The sequence below is a fragment of the Melanostigma gelatinosum genome (genome assembly GCF_949748355.1).
Source record: "Melanostigma gelatinosum genome assembly, chromosome: 13".
Taxonomy (NCBI): domain Eukaryota; kingdom Metazoa; phylum Chordata; class Actinopteri; order Perciformes; family Zoarcidae; genus Melanostigma; species Melanostigma gelatinosum.
In genome coordinates this window covers 1,288,894-1,316,361 of record NC_136646.1, presented here as the reverse complement: position 1 = coordinate 1,316,361, position 27,468 = coordinate 1,288,894, and the positions used below count along the sequence as shown (strand labels likewise).

The window sequence follows — 27,468 nt, the reverse complement described above, 5'->3', positions numbered from 1 at the left end:
AACAGGTTTTCTAAAGGGCTGTGTTCGTGAAGTCATATTTCCAAACAATTCCTCTCGAGGCACGTGTGACAGTGTTGCAACAGGGCCACAGCCATAGTGTAAATAGAAACGTACAGACTGTGGTTAATCATTGTACATCATCTAAAATCAGCTCATTTCTTTGACAAATAAATACATAAACACCAAAAAAAACAAAAACAAAAACATCATGTTGATAAAAAAGGCTTTTATGTCATTTCACTCTTCCCAAAAACAGAGGATTGTGAACAATGACGCATCTTCCCGCAGATGATGACACGGCATTGACCTCCTGAGGCAAGATATCAAAAGAAAACCATAAATATAATCATTATCCCTGTGTCACTAAGACCACTGATTACAACATAATGATAGCCGTAGAAGTGTGTATGTGTGTGTGTGTGTATGTGTGCGCGTGTGTGTGTGTGCAGGGTTAAGAGCTTGATTGAAAGTGTGTGGGCTGCGTATGTCCTAACCTTGCACACATAGGATGGGTGGAGACTCCAGACATTGTGGAGACAGAGGTTATAAACTTGGGAAAGACATTTCTCACAAAACACCATTGTTCGTCTGCTTTTACCTCTCTCTCTCTCTCTCCCTCCCTCTCTGTCTTGCTCCCCGGTGTCTCTTGTGGTCCTATAACCGGTAGACAATTAGCAGGGAAGGGTGGTTTTATGAATTAGCCGGTAACAAGGGATGAGCAAAAGAGGGATTGATTGATGGATGGAGGTGTTGAGCTTACAGAAAGTCAGATTTTCCGTGTTCAATGCTGTTAAGGGATAGTATTGTATTACAGAGCACATCAGAATGGACATGAGTGCAACAGACAATAGTCAGATAGAGAAAAACATCCTACTTCACATCAAATCTTCTCCTGGAGACTCCTAGAGAATGTATTTCCTCAATAGTAACAGGTGAGACCATCCTTTCATACATTTACACCAAAGATATCACTCAGGCGTTTCAATGAGAATGTATTGACGCAGTAGCTCTTCTGAGATCAAAGGTCCCCAACAAGGAAGTTAAGGCCATTTTTCACCAGTGCAATCCCAAAATGCAGTGCGGGAATTTAGTCAAATCTGCACAGTTCACGCATGACAACTATGCGCATCGGCTCCAGTGCGAATAATCTGCATTGCTTTATTCCATTTACTGGTAGAAAGTAGAACGGTTAATCACCTTCATACAGAGCCAGGCTGGCTGTTTCTTTGGGCTAAGCTAACTAACTGTTAGCTGTAAACCTTTGCAGGTTTCATGACTACATCCTATGAGTTTCCTCCTTCATAGTCCCCGTGTCCACAAACAATTAAACAAACCTATCCAGACAGCATGTCTAAGGGGCTAACATTAACCACACAAAACATCAAATAATCGCACCCCAAATTTGATGCTAATGCTAGCTGTTGTGGCTAGCCCTGTTCTGCGACCGACATATAACGTATGGTCTCTCTCAAGCCATATATTTTCCTTTATTTGGTTGTCGAGGCAGTCGTTACAGTATTTGTTGTTTAATATTTGCTTTTGAGAAATCAAATTGATCAAATATTCCCCCATTTTGTCAGCAGGCTAACTGCGACCCAAGATACTGAACCGTCTGGTCAATCCACCGATATCAAAGTCTGTTCAAATATACTTCCCCCCCCCCCCCCCGCACAAATGCTCTGCAGGGGCATTCAAGCATTCACAAGAGTCCACAAAATCAGGTTTTATACATTTTGAATGAAAATCCTTGAAAGGAATTTTGATCTGTTTTTACTGTGAATGGTCTACATGGCTTTGATGGAGGATTAAATCCTTTCTCCGTGTATTACAAACTGCTGTGCAGTGTTTATGATCCGACAAGCCTTTAAACTTGTGGATCTGTTACTCAAACCTAACTGAATAGTATTTCATCTTCTGACAGGTACTTTACCTGACACGCAATAAAATAATATAAGTTAAATGCTGAGCAGCAAATCATTTCAACGCAGGTGTGACATATGATCCATTAATGTGGGTGTGACTGGGTATCTGACAGTACTTTGTTTCAAGCAGCAGTGTGTAGCAGGTTTAAATTGCATTTCGATCGGTTATGGAAACTGGGCTTGTATATGGTTGTGTGTGTGTGTGTGTGTGTGTGTGTGTGAGAAAGATGCCAGTGATCTTTTTCCGTCTTTCTGTCTGTCTCGGTTCATTCATTATTAATCCCTCAACAGTGTCCCGCCCTACTCCCTGCTCATTTATTATGGCTGCGCAGTAGAAACGCACTGGTAGGGGCATCCTGTGCTAGGTGCACGTCTCAGGTGATGTAACATGCACTCTGGCGGCCATCTTGTAGATCCACAGCTCTCGACGACATCGGCTGTGAACAACTTAACAGTCTCAGCATGAAATCCACAAGAAAGGAATGGAAAAGATAAGAAATAACTGATATTGTGTAGCTTTAATTGACAATGTTATGCAATACCTGACAGCGAACACAAGAGGGAGCTCCTCTGCACCGCACACATATGAGCTGGACACAGCAGCATATTACTGCCACCAATATCAAGTTATTTTCATAATAACAAGAACATTTTCTTGTATTAACGTACGGCTTTTCTCATTATGATAAATACGTTAACACTGTGAAACACCATACAGGAATTCACTGACATTAACTTATATCAGACCAAACGCCACAAAACTGCCCCAGGAGGAGAGCCGAGATGGAAGCTAAGCTAACCCAGCTAGGACCAGAGGCCGTTCCACTACCCAGCCTACTGCTGGCTGTCTGATGTTCGGTCGCAGAACAATAAGATGGATGAAAGCAGCGGGAGATCAGTGACTGTTGAGCCCACATCTTCACAGGGACCTGGATCCATCGTCCATCCCGGATCAAGCTGCACTCAGGTGGACATCAGGACAGAGCTCAGGACTCTGGTGGGACGAGAGGAGGTGGGCTCTGTGTTTACACCATCATGCTTGGTGCTCACACAGTCAAAGTTGAGGGACAATGTTTTCCTCAGGTTGGATTTTTAATGTTAAGATGTCGGTCATATTAGACTTGTTTTTGTTGCTGCTGTTCACAGGAATGTACAGCTACGTCCGTTTTGTTTGTCATGTGTTTGTCACATGGCATCAGTCGATTTGAGAACTTAGGAGTTCTTCTGATGTGAATCTTTGCCTTCGAATGACACGCTGTGTTTTCACTTTACTCATGAAATGATGTTCCAAGAGAAACATCAGCATGTCAGCATATCTCCCCGCAGGGTTCACACACCAAATCCAACGCGGTCGAACCCTGAATGAATGCTCACCAGTGGCCGCCCTCCATCTGCCGGTTACTGTGATAACTTTCTGTAATTTCATCACTGAAAAGAATCATTACTGCAAGGTCACTGGAGCAGCCTCGTGCTGTCTTTCTACCAGCTTTGGTGCATAGGGGCCTCCAGCTGCAGGTCCAGGTTCACCTCATTTACTTTACATTTTCAAGGCAGAAGGGGAATTTAACAATTTTATGTTTTACCTTCTTAAAATGTTTTATAGTGTGATAACATACTCATTTCTTTTTTTTATATATTTCTCATTATTTCAACACATCACTTAATACAAGCACTACTTATTAATACAATTAAAAGAAGTTCCAGTCAATGCTTTAACATGTAGTCTGCCATGGCCTGATAGATGGACAATGACCTGGATGTGTTGGTTCAACACCTGGATGTGTTGGTTCAACAGCTGGATGTGTTGGTTCCTGTTCCTATATGGAGCCTGTTAGAGCGGCAGTTTATAAAAAATAACTTTTTGTCATCATTGCTCAAACTGTCACTCTATCCTGGCAGTAGAGACAGATAACCTGTGGAACAATCTGCTTCCTCTGCCTCTTTTCAGTGCCACTAATGACATAACAAGATCCCGACGTTGGTTGGTTAGTTTTGGCTCCACTGTTTCCAGCAGGGCGGCCGGGTCACAGACGTTCTCACTGCCTGAAGTTTAAATATAATCCAGTATCTCCTCAATCCCTGTTTGACTCTGCAGCATGTGTGAGACTGATGGAGAGCCGAGGATATGCTGCTGGGTTATTTTATGTATTGCCAAAATAAACAAATAAATAAAAGAAGGAAGAAATGTCGTCATTATGCAAATAAGTTGTGTTCTGGGTTGGTGGGCTTGGGTTTGAGTTTGTGGTGAGCAGGCTGACACAAGGGGAAGTGGGCCTGACGCCATTCAGACACACAGCATTGAATTATGGATGATTCTGTCGAAGAGAAATGCGTGTTTACTCTGTTAGTATTATAATTATGTATTGTGCTTACATGTAGCTTAGCAAAGGGCCCCCCTTGGTTACTGTTGCTATGCCTATCAAACGTTAGGTTTGGACAGTTGGCTCGCTCCGCGCATATCGCTCAGAGGTTCACTTTCTATGTGTGTTTGTTGTAATTAGAAACGCATCATATGAGTCGTGTTTAATCAGTTTTAATACAGTTTTTAAAGGAGCCTTTATCCGACAGTGAAGGAAAGGAGGCGGAGTTTCTGAGGGACGAAGAATTCACTTCAGTTAACTTTAGAAGTGTTTCTAGTTGGTTGCCATGGCGTGTGAAGGGAGCGGAATGTCAGGTAAGCTCAACGCACACTTAAAGACGTCCATTCGAGTTAAAGTGCATATTCCTATTTATCATGGCTGTATTTGTGTACATCGCCTGGCTGTATCCCGCACAGTGACACCATTGTGAACATGTAGGTGGAGGCAGGGCCGGACTGGCGGAAAAAAGTGGCCCGGGAGTTACTGTCAGACCGGCCCACTCAATACACCCACTCAATGCATCGCACGTATCGACCAGTCAGTGGCCTACTTGGAAAAATAACATACACTTAACATTATTTTGGATGATTACAAAGAAATTACATCATACATGTTTTTTTTAATAACATTTGGATCCACCAATTTGCCCGGATTATTATTATATATATATATTATATTATTATTAATTATATATATAATTAATATATATATATATATAATAATTTATATAATATATATAATAGATAATATATATATATATAATAATTTAATATATATATATATATATTATATATATATATATAATATTATTATATATATATAATATTATATTATTATTAATTATAATATTATATAATATAATATATTATATATAATTATATAATATATATAATATATATATAGTATATATAATATATATATATATACTATACTACTATACTATACACATTGTACTATACACTGTACTACACATTCTGTACATTCTGTACTAGCTGTACACCAGACAGGTTTGGCTAGCTGGATGACGTCATGTTAATAACGTATTTAGCTTTTTAAAACAACGGGGACGGATCCAGCACGGACAGTTACGGGAGTGAGGGATGAGGAGGTAAGGAAACATGAGAACACCAGGGTAGGGAGTGAGGGATGAGGAGGTAAGGAAACATGAGAACACCAGGACACACATGGAGAACTCTGTCAAGCTACATGTTAGACAAAGTGAACATCTTTTCTTCTACATAGCTGTCCTCAGTCTCATCTGCTTAACTTGGTCATGGAGGCATCAACATGTAATAGAGATGTTAAATTAACAGTGAAAACTCATCATAGCTTAATTTAACATCAGTATTCATAATAACACTTCATGTTTACTTCTCCTGATCTTTACCTCCTATAACAAGGTCCATAGGGGCATCTCAATGAATGAACATGTTATATTATATTATATAAGTGTTATTTACTGATTGTTTTCGTGTTGGAATACATGTTAAATATTTAACTGCCAAGTAATAATGCGTGTTTGATACTTACATTTTTTTTGCATTAAATCATACTGGGATGTTTGCTGAAATTGATAGGATGGCCCAACCTAGAACATGTTCCAACAGCCGCCACTGCAGGAAACGATACAATCTAACGATATTCAGGTTACCTTTAATTACACAAGTTGGAAAAATGAAATGAAAGAAAACCCCTCGTTGCTGGCAGGATGTCGCCTGAAGCGTGGAAGTCCAAACTCTTAGTCTGCTTCACTCAAGAGAGCAATAAGATAAAAGTGTGGTACCTTAGTTAATGCTGCTGAATCGGTATTACATTACTTATCCCCTCCCCCCAAAATAAAGGTGCCACACCAGAATGCCGGCTCCGGCGCTGAATCTATTTGAGGATGCTGATTGGCTAAATTGTATTTCACTCATTTATATCTTTAATCAGCATTAAAGCATCATTGGCTAAACTGCTTCATAGACCCGCCTCTTTGGGGCAGATTGCATGCTGGGTGTGTGTAGGGGTGCTGCCGGCTCACAGATGGAAACCACGAGTGTGAATACAGATCGCGAGGAGTAGTATAAATATCAGTCAGCGATTATGATCTTTAAGTATTAGAGTAAATTTAACGTGTTCTGTGAAGCATAGAATACAGTCGGGGTCGGCGATCTCAGAGCGAGGGCCGGTTGATGATGGAGGTGGTCCGGTATTGGACCGGCCCAAACCCCGTCGGCCTACCGGGGATACCGGGGGATCCCCGATGGCCAGTCCGCCCCTGCATGGAGGTTGTAACGCTGCCTTGTGTCATTTAACGCGAGTAACCCACTGATGCTGTTCTGTTCCTCCACAGACGCGAGGATCGGAGAGGCCCTGATCAAAGGGTGAGTCTCCTTTCTGTCAGTTGGCTGAAGTACGTTCTTCAGCTGCTTTACCTCACGTCAGTCCTTTGTGGAACTAAAGTCGTTATATCGCTCTCTTTAAAGCCACAACAATAGTATTGTTGTCATAGTGGAGCTCTACGCTGCTGTAAAAATCACATAAAGTCAAATAAAAGGAGGCATCACTTTGTCTGGAGCTTAATTTGATTTGTGTCGCATACACTCATCAATGCAGTTAAGAAGTTACCTTCCACAGCTTCAAACGGAGCCTCTGCACAGTATCGGGTTTGTGAAAGTGTTTCATCGTCCTGTTGTCCTGCAGGCTCATAGAGGAGGAGCTGAGGGACATGTCCTCGGAGGACGTCCCAGCGCTCACTCTGCTGGCTGTGGAGCATACTGAGCAGGAGCAGAAGATGGTGACCCAGCTGATCAACCGTATCCACAGCATCTGCGACACTATCCGAGCCGACGAGGAGTTACAAGAGTGAGTCTCTCGCCCGCTGTGTCTCAGCGCTTGTGATGCAATACGGAAAATAGAACCGGGGTAGATGTGTAATACGCGCTCCGTAGTTTCTTAACATTGTGAAGTTTTAGCCTGCTTCACAAAGAGGAGGCCGGAAGCACGTGTGTCCAGCTGCTTCCTACAGTTCACACGCTGCAATAATAAATCTACCAAAACTGGTTTACAATTAAAAGGATTTTAATCCCACCGATGCAAGTATGATTACAGTTAAACAATGGAGTACATACTCCTATGAAATATTACAATATTACCCCACTTTGGAAAAAACTCGTCCCTGGTCCCATGAGACACAGCCGTCCCGTGGCACCACACGCTAAAGAGAACGAGAAAAATGCTTTTCTATTCCCGCCCTCATATCCGTTCGCAACTCCTCCCCTTCCGTTTATCCCAATTCCTATTGGCTAACTTCCAGGAGTGTATTCGCCTGTCTGGCTTTCTGTCCCTGCGTTTACTAACACATTCAATGTCGGTCAGTTATTGCTTAATCCCTTCTATGATAAACATTCCATATAATAGATAAGGCTTTGCAACTTTGGCATAAGCTTCATGTCTCAAATTCTACTGTTAGCTACTAATCCTAAAACACTTTATGCTTATCTTAATTATGCATTTCCAAAACACTTATGATGACTAATTATGAATTCTTAAATATGAATTATTAAACACTTTTATTATATCTACTAAACACACAGTTCTACGCTCAAATTTCTTACAACATCTACTTAAACTGCATCCTGTCTCTCTTTCAGAGCGATTGACGGAGTGGCTTGTTCCTCCAGCTCGAAGTGGGACCACATTAAGCAAGTGGCGGCCAGAGTGATTGAGGAGGGAATCACCTGGGAGAGGATCGCTCTGTTCTTTTACGTTGCCGCCAAGCTAGCCGTCAAGGTGGGTTAGCTTCTTTTCTTCTCAGAGCTTGCCTGTCCATCAGAAGGTCTGGCAGTGCTGTGACCTGCCTCGATGAGGAGGGTTGTGTTCCAGCTGGAGAGGCGATCAGCACTGATGCTCACTACCAGAATGATTCTTGTTCCTTGGAATGCATCTGTCTTTGCATGACCTACTGCAGCTGCTAGTGATTTATCAGGCGTCCATCGGATCGCTCAGCCAACTTTTGGCGCGTTTCACTTTGTATTTTCCATTCAAAGCTTTACTCATCACCTCAAAAGTGTATTGTTTTAATTTGAAATGTCTTCATTTGGGGGCTTTTCCAAACAAATATTGATAAAAAGTGATTGTTTGCGCTTCTGTGTGTATGTCACATATACATACATATATATATATATATATATATACATACATATATATATATATATATATATATATATATATATGAATATATATATATATATATATATATATGAATATATATATATATGAATATATATATATATATGAATATATATATATGAATATATATATCTATATATGAATATATATAAATATATATATATATGAATATATATATGAACATATATATCTCATATCAGACAACAGTCTGATGTTCACTGATCCAGCCATGTTATTGAATTTGGCAGCATCGTCTCTTTGTGTATGGACCTCTTTGTGTTTCTGCTGTCCATCAGATGGTGGAGGCTCGCCTCCCTCAGTTAGTGACGGACATCCTGAAGTGGACCGTGGAGTTTTTCACGAACAATCTGCTGGGCTGGATTGTGGATCATGGAGGATGGGTATGTTGGGCCTTCATTTCTTCCATGTGCTTACTCTCAGAGCACTTTCCTCTCTACCATGTTGGTTCTGTGGTTCTGCGGAACGCAGCGACTCTGCGACCTTTGTTCAGTTAGCCTCTCTGTATGAGATGATACAGCTGTATAGATGAAGCTCTCTGCGTTTCCTTCTTGGTGGGACTGCAACAAGGCGGGGCCAGCCCTATAAATGCCAACGTCTGGCCCTGATGTACGGAGTATAGTTTTGGAGTTTCCCCGTTGGCCGTTGCTCTTTTAAAATAAATAGGGGGGGACCCTCCTCCATAGAGTGCCGCAGGGATGACGTCATTTTGTAGAGCAAAGTTAGCTTAGCAGTGGTTCTCTTGACCAAAGACAGCCTACATGATTTTCCCATCCACGTTTAGTCTCATTTACCCACATGTTAGCAACCGGCTTAAGACACCTAAAAGCCTCAAAATTCACGAGAAGGGTATCTGCTGATGTATTTTATATTGTAGAACAAAGCGTAAACTATCATAAGCTTGTGTTAACCACAGACCTTATTTCAGGCATCCTACCAAAAACACATCAAAACAACCATTGACTTTGAGACGACTGAACAGGAAGTGCAAAAATGCTGAATCATTTCTGTGTTTTAGTCCCGCCCGTTTGCTCAGTGCTCCAATCAATTTCCCCATTCCCTGTTGTACTTCGATATGCTACGTCTGCTCAAAGGTAGCATTACTATGGAACTGAAGTTTTATTATATGCGCTCACTGTGTATGTAGACACATCTTAAGTTGGCTAATGTTAGCGAAATGCTAGCTAACTAGCTAATGTAGGGCTAAAGCTAAGTTGATCTGTTAATGTGAGATTCAGACATGTTAGCTTCCTCTGATCTCTGTGGTAACGTGAGAGATTATTAAGATGAATTATCGTTAGCCAGAAAAGATCACGCTAACGTTCCTTTGCTAATATTATCTCTACCTGCCGTGCCAACGTAACTTTAGTATTTGTCATTTATTTGGATATACACAAAGTCTGACACCCCAGCAGAAGTTACCTGTGTGTGTGTGTGTGTGTGTGTGTCCCTCCATCACATACTGTAGTCCTAACTGTTGTCTTATTGATGCTACATTCTGATACACAGAAATTGAATGCACCCGGCTAAACGACATTGACTAGCATCACCAGGCACAATTGAAAATGTAAATTAGTTCCACGTGTAGCTAGTACGTTGTACTGGAAGGTGGATTTACAACACTGCAGACCAGCCAATGAGAGAGAACCTTCACCACCTCGACACGGCACTTCCTGCACAAACCTGCTGTTTTTAAATAGCCAAGCATCAACAGCGACCGCAATATGTTTTGTATTCACTGGACCCAGATCTTGGGGGTGGGTGCACAGTGGAAAACGAATAGAGAAGAGCTGAGAACAGAGCTGTACCGTGGAGACGCGGCATTAGTCTGATACGGGATTGACAAACGATGGTAGTGTTCACACATGAGACAACACACTGGCTGCGCAGTACGTTAGGGGTTAAGTTCCGGTGGTGGAAAAGTTTTCAAAGGAGTTTGAGGGGCTGAACATCGCTGACCCAGCTGCTGCTTCAGCTTGTGAAGCTTTATTCACAGTTCTGCTCACCGTGAAGTGCACAGCAGCATAGCAAGGCGGATGGATATTTCTCATGTTTGTTGTCACTTCCTGCACCGACAATAAAACATTCCGGAGCCACATGGACGACAGATAGTCAATCACATTTGTAAAAAAGTAATCGGCATTTAGTGGCATGAATGTTTTCCAGATGCATGTTTTCCACACCAGGTGATCGGAGCTGTCTCTCCACAGATCAACAGTTTTTCGGAGCTGGAGGTGGCGTCCGTGCAGAGTGGGTCATCGCTGAGCTCCCACAGCTACGGCCTCATCGTCATCTTTATCACCGGCCTGGCTCTAGGGAGCTTCATCACCTGGAGACTGACCAGATGGCACTGAGGCTCGCATTTCATTCACACACAAAAGCAGCCCTGCCCAAACAACGGAGCCTGTGGCTTGTTACAATTGCTTTTTTGTAATAAAATCGTGAAGTCACAGCAATGGTTTGCACGTATTAATCAATGCAATTTTAGTGCTAAATGTGTGAAACATCGTAGAATGAAGCAGTCATTTGAGCATTCTTCACATACCTTCATCGTCGGACATGTCGAGGAACTCATTCATGGTCTCTGGGACATTGATTTTGTGTTTTTCTGATGCACTCTGTAAATGTGGAAAAAAGATGGACAACTGAAACTTGAATGTGCCTCATTGGGGCCTGTCTACAACATATTAAAAAAACAGGGCTCTGACATCTTCAGAAGTAAAAGATGGTCTGATCTCATCAAGAGTACGACAGGGACATGTACCCCATGCTGAATTGTAAGAAATTTGAGTAAAAAACTGTAGTTAGTAGATATAATAAAAGTGTTTAATAATTCATAATTAATAATTCATAGTTAGTCATAATCATAAGGGTTTCGAGGATGCATAATTAAGATAAACAAACATGCAGAAGCATGAAACTTCTGCCAAGTTGCAGAAGTTTAACTTTCATTTTGAAGGATTATTATAGATGGGATTAAACAATAACTGACAATCATTGAATGTGTTAGCTGCTCAGGAGAGACAGATGTGAAGACAGGCGTTTGCTGAGCTGAGGGTGGGTAGCCAATAGAAATTGAGATAGACGGAAGGGAGGAGTCGTGAATTAATATGTGGGCGGGTTAGAAGCGTTTTTTCTGCCTCTTTCAGTTTGTGAATCTGCTGGACGGCTGTGTCCTGGAACCAGAGGTAGTTTTTTTCCAAATGGGGTTGTATTGTTTTAATATGTCATAGGAGTGTACACTCCAATGTATTACTGTAAATGTACTTACATCAGTGGAATTAAATTCCTTATAATTGTAAACCAGTTTTGGTAGCGTTATTATTGCAGTGTGTCGACGGCACAAGGAAGCCGGCCACATGGCTGGCTCGGCCTCCCCTTTGTTATGAGGTAAAAATACTATCTTAACAAATTTGGCGACCACGAAGGGACAGTCTTACCGGCCTCGCTGTGTGTGCTGAAGGCCGCGTTAGTCAAGCAGACATCCTGGGCCCACAATATCGGTAGGCAGAGCCGTTTCATGAAATCTGTGAGGTAGTTTCTAGGATCTTAGAGGTATTTCTGCTTGGCTAAGCGTTGCTAACGGCTAGCTCTGTGTGGCCGGTGGGTACGTTCCACGAGGGAGGCCATGTTCCACTGAGGTAAGTACGATTTGCTGTCTGAAGTATGATGAACTTAAGGGATTAGTCAAGAGTATAAGGATCCTAAGAATTAATTAAAGACGGACAGCGCTGTGTAAGTAAATCACCACATTGGAATCAAACAAGCTGTGGTACAGGCGAAACTGCTTTGCTCATGCTGGGAGTCTCCTTCGGCCCAACATAAGTATTGTTAGGCCTGCAGATAGCTAGTTTAAAGCAGTTATGTAGCGAGGCGAACTGAGATATTGTGGCTTTGAGGGGCTTAGGTGTGCAATCCTTTGTGGGCTTTGTCCACGAGTATCGGGTCTCGTCGCATAAGCTGCTTAGAGAGCTAGGCTAGCGGGAGTTAGCTTCTGAGGCTGTGGCTTCAGGAAAGACACACTCGCTTGTTTTGGCTGTGAATGTATAATTAGTGGGTCGTGTGGATGATTCGGAAGACGTAGAATAAGGGCTTTTGGTGAAACTAGACAGACTGGGTGAGTGGTTTGTGGCGTTGGCAGTGAATAACTCGCGTTTCATATACGTAACAGTGAACTCAGGTCCGGAGGAGCTAAAGCCCGTTAACCGGAGGTTTAAGGGTTAATAAAACAATAATACGTGTGACTAGTCTGTGTTTTAGCAGCGTGGAAATACGTTTAAAATGATGACTAAATATGTCCAATAATACGTGTGACTAGTCTGTGTTTTAGCAGCGTGGAAATACGTTTAAAATGATTGATATTGCATGACCGCGCTGTGGGGAGCTAACGCTAGCTACGTGTAGCTCCGGCGTTGCGGTACTCTGTATGTAAAATAAGTGCTTATAAAATAAAATAACGGCTGGATTGAGAGAGGAGACAGAAGGCGTATGAGTGGAATTAAAGTGTGGGATTTTGGTGATACTTGTGTGTGCGTACGCTTTATTAGAAGCTCCGTTTTTGTCGTTAGCATTGCGGTTAGCATATCTGTTACAAAAACGCCGGTTTCATGACAACTTCCGGTTCGGCGCAGAACAACTTCCGGTTTGGCGCAGACGGCAAGGCAAGTTTATTTGTATAAGCACATTTCAAAGTGCTTCACATAAAACCATTGGAGGCATCAAAACATAAGGCAAAAGAAAAGGAGATTTAAAAACAATTAAACAGAAGGAATAACTGTAAATAAGTGAGTAGAATCTGAATTTTTCAGAGATTCATTGTCTAAGAGCTGTGAGCTTATATCCTGACCTTAGTTTTAATTAAGCATTATAACTTTAGTCGTTGACTTTGGTTTTAATTCAGCATTTTAACAAAGATTAATGGTTTCAGTTGTGTTTCTTCAATTCTTGAACTTAATTGTGACTCATTATTGTGCAGACCAGAGTGCAAGTGCAGTTCAACAGTTTGACTTGCCTTGGTATTTCTGATTGAATATCTTTGAACGCAGTTATTGATTTTAAAGTTGAATTTAATATTTAATTGATTAATTATTCATTGTTTTTTAACTTCATTTTACTTCCAATTTTAAACCTTTCGAATTCTGATTTGGAACTGGATTGTGATTGTGATTCTGATTTAGATGTTGAGTTTGATTTCGGAATTCTAGCTTCAATTTTGGATTCGAGATTCCTTCACATATCCAGTATTGACTAATTTTGGTACATTTACTAATTTACACAGTTCCTAAGAATCAATTTTGACACGGACGGCGCAACATATTTGAGAGATCATTGACCTCTCGTACACTACAGACGTATGCTAACATTTACTGCTGAACTTTTGGCAGTTCTGTGTTTGTTTTAGTCAAGGTGCGTGGTTGAGTGGGTCCAGATCTGGGAAGTGGAGCAGCGGATCCCAGCTTTGGAGTCAGCGGCCACACGCCATACAGCACAGAGGGTGAGTTGACTTTGATTCAGGTGATGACAAGCATGCACATTTAATACACACATTTGAATACTCCTAGGCTGCATAATGTTTACATTAAAGAAGCAGAGTAAGGAAGTAGGAGAACTGGTAAGAAGACTAAAATGTGAAGTAACAGAAGTAGAACGCATCAGAAAAGATTTGCAACAGCAGATAGAGGAAAGACGAGCAGAAAGTAAAGAAGACGAGGATATAAAGAGCATGCAGCGGCGGCTGCTGAAACTTCAAATAGCGGCGGCTGACAGAGAAATAAGTAGAAAACATCTGGCCAAGAAACAGATGGCCGTAGCCAAGGCTCAGGCCTAACAACAGCCCCAATATCCAGCTGCACCCCCGACCTCATACCAACCAAATCCAGCAGTACCAGCCCACACAGTGGTGTACTACGAACCTCCACCACATTATAGAGGCAGAGGACATGCACGATCATCCAACAGAGGGAGAGGTAACTACAGAGGAGGTTATGAAAGACCTGTAGGTAGAGGGAAGTGCTACGTATGTGGGAGAGAGGGTCATTGGGTAAGAGATTGCCCACATAAAAGGAGAGGAAGACAGATCAGTGCAGCACCACAACATGCTCCGTTCCCACCACAACATCAGCAGCACCTACGACCAGGTCCAGCTGGACCTCCTCCCGTGAGACATCAACAGATGCCCATGCTGTCACCAGGACCATGGGGGGGTTCACTGTATAGCCAAGATACATAGATGATTGCCATGTGATCCCTTACAGCAGAGATATCGAGGTGAAGGGGGATATGGTAAGGTGTCAAACATTTATGGTAAGGTGTCAAACATTTTTTGTAGATCCACATTTAGAATCGTTTTCAGTAAAGGTGCTACTCACAAATTTTGAGATTTAATAACGTCATGATAAACCACAACTAGACTTGCTAACTCTAGAAATTGAGAAATATACGGGAGCTCTAACTAACATGAGCCGAGTGTTGTTTTCTCAGGTGACAAACGCAGAAGCAGCAGCTGACGAAAGGAAGCAGGCTGATGTGTCACCAGGCAGTCTGGTGTGGATAAGAGTCCATGAGCGCAGGTGGAGTGAACCAAGGTGGACCGGTCCATGGGAGGTAGTATTGGCAACCTCACATGCAGTAAAGGTGAAAGGTAAAACTGGAGCTACTTGACACCACCTCACTCACTGTGCAGCAGCGAAGGTAACGAGTGAGACACTCGCAGAGACAGGATTGAACATCAGACAGGCAAAATTTGAAGTTAAAGACACCTCAAAAGAGGGTTTAGACAGTACTGACAATGACGTTTCCCCCACAGTTTAAGCGAGGACTTCCATTGGGAGACTCTAGCTTCAGTAGGTTATGGAAGTCTGTAATTACTTTCGTCCTGATTTCAGTAGTTTCCCTCTTAGTATGTGAAATTAACCACAGACAGGAACCAGAACACATGCATGACTACATCAGGATTCGAAATTTAGCTTCAGTAACTAATCAAACCGATCTCAGACCACGTAGAGAGGCTTCTCCGACGACACTCACCTATGAAAATGTAACTCTCACTCTTACGTTCAAAGAAGGTACAACATCAACGGTCCAGTTCGACTTCTGTGAAGTCGTTTCCGGTCCCAGGTATGAACACATCTACGGGTGGATGTCCAAAACCTTGTGCATCATAACTGACGAGTGTGGGCCCGCCACAAATAAGTATGGTAAGCTGTTATCGTATCATAACTGTGATTGTGAAGATTGGGGATGGGCAACGATGAACACAGGTGGCGAGGGTTTAGGAAAAGACCCCAACCCAGGTCTTAAAGACCGACTAAAGATGTTAAATGCCCCAGCTTCTTATCACATGTGTACAAAGGGGGTGGGTAGATGTAATCCTTTAAGACTTACCTAAATTGACTGACTGAGGACTTTACGTAATACAGGGAAAGGCTACTGATAGTCCTGCCCCACAAGGGCTCATTAGGATTATTGTTAAGCCTGTAAAAAGACCAGGTTCGACATACGACTGACGCAGAGAATGAGGTAAGGGGTGGAAACTGGAATGGCAGATGGGAATTTATGGTGGGTACAATAGACGGCTTCAAGTCAGTAGTACAGATTGTATTGGGTGTTCAGGACCTAGCAACACCAGTTCCTTCAAGATTCAGACTCATAAGTCCTGAAATTAGTTGTATTTTAACTCTGTTTACTGATGACACTTTGCCCCTCCAACACACTTGTCAGAGGCTACACTGGCATTACCCACCTGTAGAATATAATACCCCACCTCTGTTCAAAGTTACAGAGGGTCCATTTGATTGTATAGTCTCAGATACCGCTAAGGGCCCAATGTAGGTAGTATTATTGCAAATTAATGCAAATTGTAGCAACAGTCACAACGCTAGCGACTATCTATATAACAGTGTGTTAAGACAGACAGCACCTAGAGCTGATTTATGGTGATGGTGTGGAGGAAGAACCATATATCCAATCCTGCCTAAAGATTGGACAGGTAGATGTGCGTTGATGCAACTTATATTGTCATTCTATATCCTGCCTGTCACTGATGCACCTTATGGAGAACTCATCTCTCCACGCCCACATGCTAACAGAAGATCCAAAAGAGATGCCGGTGGCCCGAAGGGAGCCTTTGATGACCAAGTGTACATAAGATGTCATAAGACTGCCAAGGGGGGTGTCTAATGACTTTCAAGCCAGAAATCAAATAGCAGCAGATTTAGAATCTGTTTTCTCTCAGAGGGTGATGATTAATAAAAATGTCGATTGGATCAACTACATTTACTATAACCAACAGCGTTTAGTAAACTTCACCAGTGACGCCATATCAGGACTGCATGCACAGCTGGCGAAGACTAGTTTAATGACCTTGCAGAACAGAATGGCATTAGAGATGATTTAGCAGAGAAAAGTGGCGTGTGCCAGATGTTTGGGTCTGCGTGCTGTACTTTCATTCCAAATAACACAGCTCCTGATGGATCGGTGACCAGGGCTCTGGACGGACTGACAGCACTCAGCCAAGAGCTAGCAGACAACTCTGGTGTCACGAATCCATTCACCGACTGGTTGGGAAGTATGCTTAGCCAGTGAAAACATACATTTTTGGCAATCGTAATTATTCTGTGTGCTGTCATCATAAGCCTCCGAGTTGTCTGTGGATGGGGGTTCCCTTGCATCCGTGGACCTCTACAGGGGTTTATTGTTTCACCGATGAGCCAGACACCAGTCCAGGCAACCAGTTATGTGACGAGGATGAGGACGAATTGGAGCTTCTGATGGCCACAGTCTAGATGAGGCCACCAGAGGGACTTCACGAGCGGTTCCTGACCATCCTCTCGGAGATCCTGAAGGACCTGATAAAGGCCCAGATGGACTTCTAAAACATCCAGTGAGATGTTGGAACCTACAGGCTGTATCCTGATCCTGCCAGCCCCAAGACGTGGAAGGCAGTGACTTCCAACGCACTCTATCTTGAAACGAACTGAACAGAAATACTTGAAATGATATCTGTGTGCATGAATTCTTTGCCTCGGTTTAGATAGATAGGGAGCCTTTCCCTGGATTGAGTAGGGGGGAGGTCTCCAGGGACATTTGCATAACTAACTACATTTGAGTAGCTAACTCAAAGTGAACTGTGAGTTAGGGGGGAATTGTAAGAAATTTGAGTAAAAAACTGTAGTTAGTAGATATAATAAAAGTGTTTAATAATTCATAATTAATAATTCATAGTTAGTCATAATCATAAGGGTTTCGAGGATGCATAATTAAGATAAACAAACATGCAGAAGCATGAAACTTCTGCCAAGTTGCAGAAGTTTAACTTTCATTTTGAAGGATTATTATAGATGGGATTAAACAATAACTGACAATCATTGAATGTGTTAGCTGCTCAGGAGAGACAGATGTGAAGACAGGCGTTTGCTGAGCTGAGGGTGGGTAGCCAATAGAAATTGAGATAGACGGAAGGGAGGAGTCGTGAATTAATATGTGGGCGGGTTAGAAGCGTTTTTTCTGCCTCTTTCAGTTTGTGAATCTGCTGGACGGCTGTGTCCTGGAACCAGAGGTAGTTTTTTTCCAAATGGGGTTGTATTGTTTTAATATGTCATAGGAGTGTACACTCCAATATATTACTGTAAATGTACTTACATCAGTGGAATTAAATTCCTTATAATTGTAAACCAGTTTTGGTAGCGTTATTATTGCAGTGTGTCGACGGCACAAGGAAGCCGGCCACATGGCTGGCTCGGCCTCCCCTTTGTTATGAGGTAAAAATACTATCTTAACAGAAGTCTGAGTTTGATACAGGCAAAAATCAGTTCTAGATAATCTAGAGGGATTTTTCCAGGTGGTCCTATTGTAGGCCTTGTCCACAATGTGTGTGCACAATCTGGGGGTTCTAGGACCCATATTTGAGAAATTATGGCCATTCTTGCATATGCCAAAATATAAGTGACTAAGGCCCCAATTAAGCCCAATTAAACCCTTTGTGGCTGTTTTTGGGGACCTTACCTTGCAGCTATGAGGCCCAGATTATAGGTGTGTAATGGTGACGAGCCCCTCTTTGAGGCAGAAAAGGATTTAAAACCCTACCCCTTTTTAAAGTATAAACAGTTTGAGAAAAGACTGGTAAAATCTGGATTTTGACCACTTTTTAATATTGATCAATTTTAAAACACTTGTCAATGGCCTTCTTTGATGAAATTCACATATGATAGCCAAAACAGGACCCTCTTCAAGGTTCAATTGGATTCAAGTCATTAGCATGCTGCTACCGGAAGTTAGCTTTCCCAAGGTTCTACAGATATCTCGCTTTAGATCCTGCATCACCTTATCACAGGTGACTGATTTATGCAAAAATCAGGCAGTTCCAACCTTTCACTACGATTTAATGGCCCGTTTCTCACTTGCCAAAACAGGCCGAAAGATGAGGTCATATGCCTCAATTTTGACCTTTGGGGCTGTTTTTGGGGACCTTAACTTGCAGCTACGAGGCCCAGATTATAGGTGTGTAATGGTGACGAGCCCCTCTTTGAAGGAGAAAATTAATCAAATCTCTACTTTAAATTAAAGTGGACATTTTGAGAGAAAAGACTGTTGAAGGCCATGTCGGAACATAAGTGTCATCTGGGTAGAGACATCCATAGTTCACTATGGGAAAAGTGTTTGGAATGTCCCATTGAGTTTCATACCATTTAACGATGGGGCAAAGATGGAATGACTGTGAAAATTTCACGGTCCTAGCCCATTGTTTTATGGGGTAATTAGGCCAAATAACTTTAAAATTAAGAAAAATGCCATATATTACTACGGGAAAAGTGTACCGAATTTCCTATTGATTTTCATACCACGTGGTTTGTGGCCAAGGGCCGACTGACTGTGAAAATTTCAGCATGCTAGCCCATTGCTTTCTAGGGATATTAACTGAACGTCTATTTAAGCCAAATAAATGCTAAATGCCATGAATCACTATGGGAAAACTGTACAGAATTTCCCGTTGATATTCAGACCATTTCATCTTGGGGCAGAGGTTGACTTAATGTGACAATTTCAGCCTCCTAGCCCATTGTTTTCTAGGTGTCTTTAGGCAGAATTGAGTCAAAAGGCCGTAATTTCTACGTGTACGGAGTTTACCATAGCAGAAAGTGTACCATCGCAGAAAGTGTATGGAATTTCCCCTTGATTTTCATACCACATGGTCTTTGGCCAAAGGTCGACTGACTGTTAAACTTTCAGGGTCCTAGCCCATTGCTTTCTATGGGAATTCTGGCCGAGTTCGGTGAGAAATCCATAATTCACTATGGGAAAAGTGTTTGGAATTTCCCCTTGATTTTCATACCACATGGTCATTGGCCAAAGGTCGACTGACCGTTCAATTTTCAGGGTCCTAGCCCATTGCTTTCTATGGGAATGTGGGCCGAGTTCGGTGAGAAATCCATAATTCACTATGGGAAAAGTCTTTGGAATTTCCCCTTGAGTTTCATACCACATGGTCATCGGTCAAAGGTCGACTGACTGAGCAGGAGCAGAAGATGGTGACCCAGCTGATCAACCGTATCCACAGCATCTGCGACACTATCCGAGCCGACGAGGAGTTACAAGAGTGAGTCTATCGCCCGCTGTGTCTCAGCGCTTGTGATGCAATACGGAAAATAGAACCGGGGTAGATGTGTAATACGCGCTCCGTAGTTTCTTAACATTGTGAAGTTTTAGCCTGCTTCACAAAGAGGAGGCCGGAAGCACGTGTGTCCAGCTGCTTCCTACAGTTCACACGCTGCAATAATAAATCTACCAAAACTGGTTTACAATTAAAAGGATTTTAATCCCACCGATGCAAGTATGATTACAGTTAAACAATGGAGTACATACTCCTATGAAATATTACAATATTACCCCACTTTGGAAAAAACTCGTCCCTGGTCCCATGAGACACAGCCGTCCCGTGGCACCACACGCTAAAGAGAACGAGAAAAATGCTTTTCTATTCCCGCCCTCATATCCGTTCGCAACTCCTCCCCTTCCGTTTATCCCAATTCCTATTGGCTAACTTCCAGGAGTGTATTCGCCTGTCTGGCTTTCTGTCCCTGCGTTTACTAACACATTCAATGTCGGTCAGTTATTGCTTAATCCCTTCTATGATAAACATTCCATATAATAGATAAGGCTTTGCAACTTTGGCATAAGCTTCATGTCTCAAATTCTACTGTTAGCTACTAATCCTAAAACACTTTATGCTTATCTTAATTATGCATTTCCAAAACACTTATGATGACTAATTATGAATTCTTAAATATGAATTATTAAACACTTTTATTATATCTACTAAACACACAGTTCTACGCTCAAATTTCTTACAACATCTACTTAAACTGCATCCTGTCTCTCTTTCAGAGCGATTGACGGAGTGGCTTGTTCCTCCAGCTCGAAGTGGGACCACTTTAAGCAAGTGGCGGCCAGAGTGATTGAGGAGGGGATCACCTGGGAGAGGATCGCTCTGTTCTTTTACGTTGCCGCCAAGCTAGCCGTCAAGGTGGGTTAGCTTCTTTTCTTCTCAGAGCTTGCCTGTCCATCAGAAGGTCTGGCAGTGCTGTGACCTGCCTCGATGAGGAGGGTTGTGTTCCAGCTGGAGAGGCGATCAGCGCTGATGCTCACTACCAGAATGATTCTTGTTCCTTGGAATGCATCTGTCTTTGCATGACCTACTGCAGCTGCTAGTGATTTATCAGGCGTCCATCGGATCGCTCAGCCAACTTTTGGCGCGTTTCACTTTGTATTTTCCATTCAAAGCTTTACTCATCACCTCAAAAGTGTATTGTTTTAATTTGAAATGTCTTCATTTGGGGGCTTTTCCAAACAAATATTGATAAAAAGTGATTGTTTGCGCTTCTGTGTGTATGTCACATATACATACATATATATATATATATATATATATATATACATACATATATATATATATATATATATATATATATATATATATATATGAATATATATATGAATATATATATATGAATATATATATATATATATGAATATATATATATATATGAATATATATATATATATATGAATATATATATATGAATATATATATCTATATATGAATATATATATCTATATATGAATATATATAGATATATATATATATATGAATATATATATGAACATATATATCTCATATCAGACAACAGTCTGATGTTCACTGATCCAGCCATGTTATTTAATTTGGCAGCATCGTCTCTTTGTGTATGGACCTCTTTGTGTTTCTGCTGTCCATCAGATGGTGGAGGCTCGCCTCCCTCAGTTAGTGACGGACATCCTGAAGTGGACCGTGGAGTTTTTCACGAACAATCTGCTGGGCTGGATTGTGGATCATGGAGGATGGGTATGTTGGGCCTTCATTTCTTCCATGTGCTTACTCTCAGAGCACTTTCCTCTCTACCATGTTGGTTCTGTGGTTCTGCGGAACGCAGCGACTCTGCGACCTTTGTTCAGTTAGCCTCTCTGTATGAGATGATACAGCTGTATAGATGAAGCTCTCTGCGTTTCCTTCTTGGTGGGACTGCAACAAGGCGGGGCCAGCCCTATAAATGCCAACGTCTGGCCCTGATGTACGGAGTATAGTTTTGGAGTTTCCCCGTTGGCCGTTGCTCTTTTAAAATAAATAGGGGGGGACCCTCCTCCATAGAGTGCCGCAGGGATGACGTCATTTTGTAGAGCAAAGTTAGCTTAGCAGTGGTTCTCTTGACCAAAGACAGCCTACATGATTTTCCCATCCACGTTTAGTCTCATTTACCCACATGTTAGCAACCGGCTTAAGACACCTAAAAGCCTCAAAATTCACGAGAAGGGTATCTGCTGATGTATTTTATATTGTAGAACAAAGCGTAAACTATCATAAGCTTGTGTTAACCACAGACCTTATTTCAGGCATCCTACCAAAAACACATCAAAACAACCATTGACTTTGAGACGACTGAACAGGAAGTGCAAAAATGCTGAATCATTTCTGTGTTTTAGTCCCGCCCGTTTGCTCAGTGCTCCAATCAATTTCCCCATTTCCTGTTGTACTTCGATATGCTACGTCTGCTCAAAGGTAGCATTACTATGGAACTGAAGTTTTATTATACGCGCTCACTGTGTATGTAGACACATCTTAAGTTGGCTAATGTTAGCGAAATGCTAGCTAACTAGCTAATGTAGGGCTAAAGCTAAGTTGATCTGTTAATGTGAGATTCAGACATGTTAGCTTCCTCTGATCTCTGTGGTAACGTGAGAGAGATTATTAAGATGAATTATCGTTAGCCAGAAAAGATCACGCTAACGTTCCTTTGCTAATATTATCTCTACCTGCCGTGCCAACGTAACTTTAGTATTTGTCATTTATTTGGATATACACAAAGTCTGACACCCCAGCAGAAGTTACCTGTGTGTGTGTGTGTGTGTGTGTGTGTGTGTGTGTGTGTGTCCCTCCATCACATACTGTAGTCCTAACTGTTGTCTTATTGATGCTACATTCTGATACACAGAAATTGAATGCACCCGGCTAAACGACATTGACTAGCATCACCAGGCACAATTGAAAATGTAAATTAGTTCCACGTGTAGCTAGTACGTTGTACTGGAAGGTGGATTTACAACACTGCAGACCAGCCAATGAGAGAGAACCTTCACCACCTCGACACGGCACTTCCTGCACAAACCTGCTGTTTTTAAATAGCCAAGCATCAACAGCGACCGCAATATGTTTTGTATTCACTGGACCCAGATCTTGGGGGTGGGTGCACAGTGGAAAACGAATAGAGAAGAGCTGAGAACAGAGCTGTACCGTGGAGACGCGGCATTAGTCTGATACGGGATTGACAAACGATGGTAGTGTTCACACATGAGACAACACACTGGCTGCGCAGTACGTTAGGGGTTAAGTTCCGGTGGTGGAAAAGTTTTCAAAGGAGTTTGAGGGGCTGAACATCGCTGACCCAGCTGCTGCTTCAGCTTGTGAAGCTTTATTCACAGTTCTGCTCACCGTGAAGTGCACAGCAGCATAGCAAGGCGGATGGATATTTCTCATGTTTGTTGTCACTTCCTGCACCGACAATAAAACATTCCGGAGCCACATGGACGACAGATAGTCAATCACATTTGTAAAAAAGTAATCGACATTTAGTGGCATGAATGTTTTCCAGATGCATGTTTTCCACACCAGGTGATCGGAGCTGTCTCTCCACAGATCAACAGTTTTTCGGAGCTGGAGGTGGCGTCCGTGCAGAGTGGGTCATCGCTGAGCTCCCACAGCTACGGCCTCATCGTCATCTTTATCACCGGCCTGGCTCTAGGGAGCTTCATCACCTGGAGACTGACCAGATGGCACTGAGGCTCGCATTTCATTCACACACAAAAGCAGCCCTGCCCAAACAACGGAGCCTGTGGCTTGTTACAATTGCTTTTTTGTAATAAAATCGTGAAGTCACAGCAATGGTTTGCACGTATTAATCAATGCAATTTTAGTGCTAAATGTGTGAAACATCGTAGAATGAAGCAGTCATTTGAGCATTCTTCACATACCTTCATCGTCGGACATGTCGAGGAACTCATTCATGGTCTCTGGGACATTGATTTTGTGTTTTTCTGATGCACTCTGTAAATGTGGAAAAAAGATGGACAACTGAAACTTGAATGTGCCTCATTGGGGCCTGTCTACAACATATTAAAAAAACAGGGCTCTGACATCTTCAGAAGTAAAAGATGGTCTGATCTCATCAAGAGTACGACAGGGACATGTACCCCATGCTGAAGTCTGAGTTTGATACAGGCAAAAATCAGTTCTAGATAATCTAGAGGGATTTTTCCAGGTGGTCCTATTGTAGGCCTTGTCCACAATGTGTGTGCACAATCTGGGGGTTCTAGGACCCATATTTGAGAAATTATGGCCATTCTTGCATATGCCAAAATATAAGTGACTAAGGCCCCAATTAAGCCCAATTAAACCCTTTGTGGCTGTTTTTGGGGACCTTACCTTGCAGCTATGAGGCCCAGATTATAGGTGTGTAATGGTGACGAGCCCCTCTTTGAGGCAGAAAAGGATTTAAAACCCTACCCCTTTTTAAAGTATAAACAGTTTGAGAAAAGACTGGTAAAATCTGGATTTTGACCACTTTTTAATATTGATCAATTTTAAAACACTTGTCAATGGCCTTCTTTGATGAAATTCACATATGATGGCCAAAACAGGACCCTCTTCAAGGTTCAATTGGATTCAAGTCATTAGCATGCTGCTACCGGAAGTTAGCTTTCCCAAGGTTCTACAGATATCTCGCTTTAGATCCTGCATCACCTTATCACAGGTGACTGATTTATGCAAAAATCAGGCAGTTCCAACCTTTCACTACGATTTAATGGCCCGTTTCTCACTTGCCAAAACAGGCCGAAAGATGAGGTTATATGCCTCAATTTTGACCTTTGGGGCTGTTTTTGGGGACCTTAACTTGCAGCTACGAGGCCCAGATTATAGGTGTGTAATGGTGACGAGCCCCTCTTTGAAGGAGAAAATTAATCAAATCTCTACTTTAAATTAAAGTGGACATTTTGAGAGAAAAGACTGTTGAAGGCCATGTCGGAACATAAGTGTCATCTGGGTAGAGACATCCATAGTTCACTATGGGAAAAGTGTTTGGAATGTCCCATTGAGTTTCATACCATTTAACGATGGGGCAAAGATGGAATGACTGTGAAAATTTCACGGTCCTAGCCCATTGTTTTATGGGGTAATTAGGCCAAATAACTTTAAAATTAAGAAAAATGCCATATATTACTACGGGAAAAGTGTACCGAATTTCCTATTGATTTTCATACCACGTGGTTTGTGGCCAAGGGCCGACTGACTGTGAAGATTTCAGCATGCTAGCCCATTGCTTTCTAGGGATATTAACTGAACGTCTATTTAAGCCAAATAAATGCTAAATGCCATGAATCACTATGGGAAAACTGTACAGAATTTCCCGTTGATATTCAGACCATTTCATCTTGGGGCAGAGGTTGACTTAATGTGACAATTTCAGCCTCCTAGCCCATTGTTTTCTAGGTGTCTTTAGGCAGAATTGAGTCAAAAGGCTGTAATTTCTACGTGTACGGAGTTTACCATAGCAGAAAGTGTACCATCGCAGAAAGTGTATGGAATTTCCCCTTGATTTTCATACCACATGGTCTTTGGCCAAAGGTCGACTGACTGTTAAACTTTCAGGGTCCTAGCCCATTGCTTTCTATGGGAATTCTGGCCGAGTTCGGTGAGAAATCCATAATTCACTATGGGAAAAGTGTTTGGAATTTCCCCTTGATTTTCATACCACATGGTCATTGGCCAAAGGTCGACTGACCGTTCAATTTTCAGGGTCCTAGCCCATTGCTTTCTATGGGAATGTGGGCCGAGTTCGGTGAGAAATCCATAATTCACTATGGGAAAAGTCTTTGGAATTTCCCCTTGAGTTTCATACCACATGGTCATCGGTCAAAGGTCGACTGACTGAGCAGGAGCAGAAGATGGTGACCCAGCTGATCAACCGTATCCACAGCATCTGCGACACTATCCGAGCCGACGAGGAGTTACAAGAGTGAGTCTATCGCCCGCTGTGTCTCAGCGCTTGTGATGCAATACGGAAAATAGAACCGGGGTAGATGTGTAATACGCGCTCCGTAGTTTCTTAACATTGTGAAGTTTTAGCCTGCTTCACAAAGAGGAGGCCGGAAGCACGTGTGTCCAGCTGCTTCCTACAGTTCACACGCTGCAATAATAAATCTACCAAAACTGGTTTACAATTAAAAGGATTTTAATCCCACCGATGCAAGTATGATTACAGTTAAACAATGGAGTACATACTCCTATGAAATATTACAATATTACCCCACTTTGGAAAAAACTCGTCCCTGGTCCCATGAGACACAGCCGTCCCGTGGCACCACACGCTAAAGAGAACGAGAAAAATGCTTTTCTATTCCCGCCCTCATATCCGTTCGCAACTCCTCCCCTTCCGTTTATCCCAATTCCTATTGGCTAACTTCCAGGAGTGTATTCGCCTGTCTGGCTTTCTGTCCCTGCGTTTACTAACACATTCAATGTCGGTCAGTTATTGCTTAATCCCTTCTATGATAAACATTCCATATAATAGATAAGGCTTTGCAACTTTGGCATAAGCTTCATGTCTCAAATTCTACTGTTAGCTACTAATCCTAAAACACTTTATGCTTATCTTAATTATGCATTTCCAAAACACTTATGATGACTAATTATGAATTCTTAAATATGAATTATTAAACACTTTTATTATATCTACTAAACACACAGTTCTACGCTCAAATTTCTTACAACATCTACTTAAACTGCATATATATATATATATATATATATATATGAATATATATATGAATATATATATATGAATATATATATATATATGAATATATATATATATATATGAATATATATATATATATATGAATATATATATATGAATATATATATCTATATATGAATATATATAGATATATATGAATATATATAGATATATATATATATGAATATATATATGAACATATATATCTCATATCAGACAACAGTCTGATGTTCACTGATCCAGCCATGTTATTGAATTTGGCAGCATCGTCTCTTTGTGTATGGACCTCTTTGTGTTTCTGCTGTCCATCAGATGGTGGAGGCTCGCCTCCCTCAGTTAGTGACGGACATCCTGAAGTGGACCGTGGAGTTTTTCACGAACAATCTGCTGGGCTGGATTGTGGATCATGGAGGATGGGTATGTTGGGCCTTCATTTCTTCCATGTGCTTACTCTCAGAGCACTTTCCTCTCTACCATGTTGGTTCTGTGGTTCTGCGGAACGCAGCGACTCTGCGACCTTTGTTCAGTTAGCCTCTCTGTATGAGATGATACAGCTGTATAGATGAAGCTCTCTGCGTTTCCTTCTTGGTGGGACTGCAACAAGGCGGGGCCAGC

The 27,468-nt window shown here is 41.9% G+C and overlaps 1 protein-coding gene across 1 annotated transcript in view; it reads left to right on the top strand.

The window, feature by feature from the left end:
• Positions 1-4,568: 4,568 nt before the first annotated feature.
• Positions 4,569-27,468, top strand: part of LOC306787313 (apoptosis regulator BAX-like) — a gene marked incomplete at both ends in the record, with an annotated part of 127,157 nt that continues 104,257 nt past the window's right edge. The window contains 4 exons of the mRNA XM_079282431.1: positions 4,569-4,596; positions 6,618-6,648; positions 6,968-7,067; positions 20,862-20,993. Coding sequence (XP_079138557.1) covers positions 4,569-4,596; positions 6,618-6,648; positions 6,968-7,067; positions 20,862-20,993 — 291 coding nt within the window. The remainder of the gene's footprint in view (positions 4,597-6,617; positions 6,649-6,967; positions 7,068-20,861; positions 20,994-27,468) is intronic.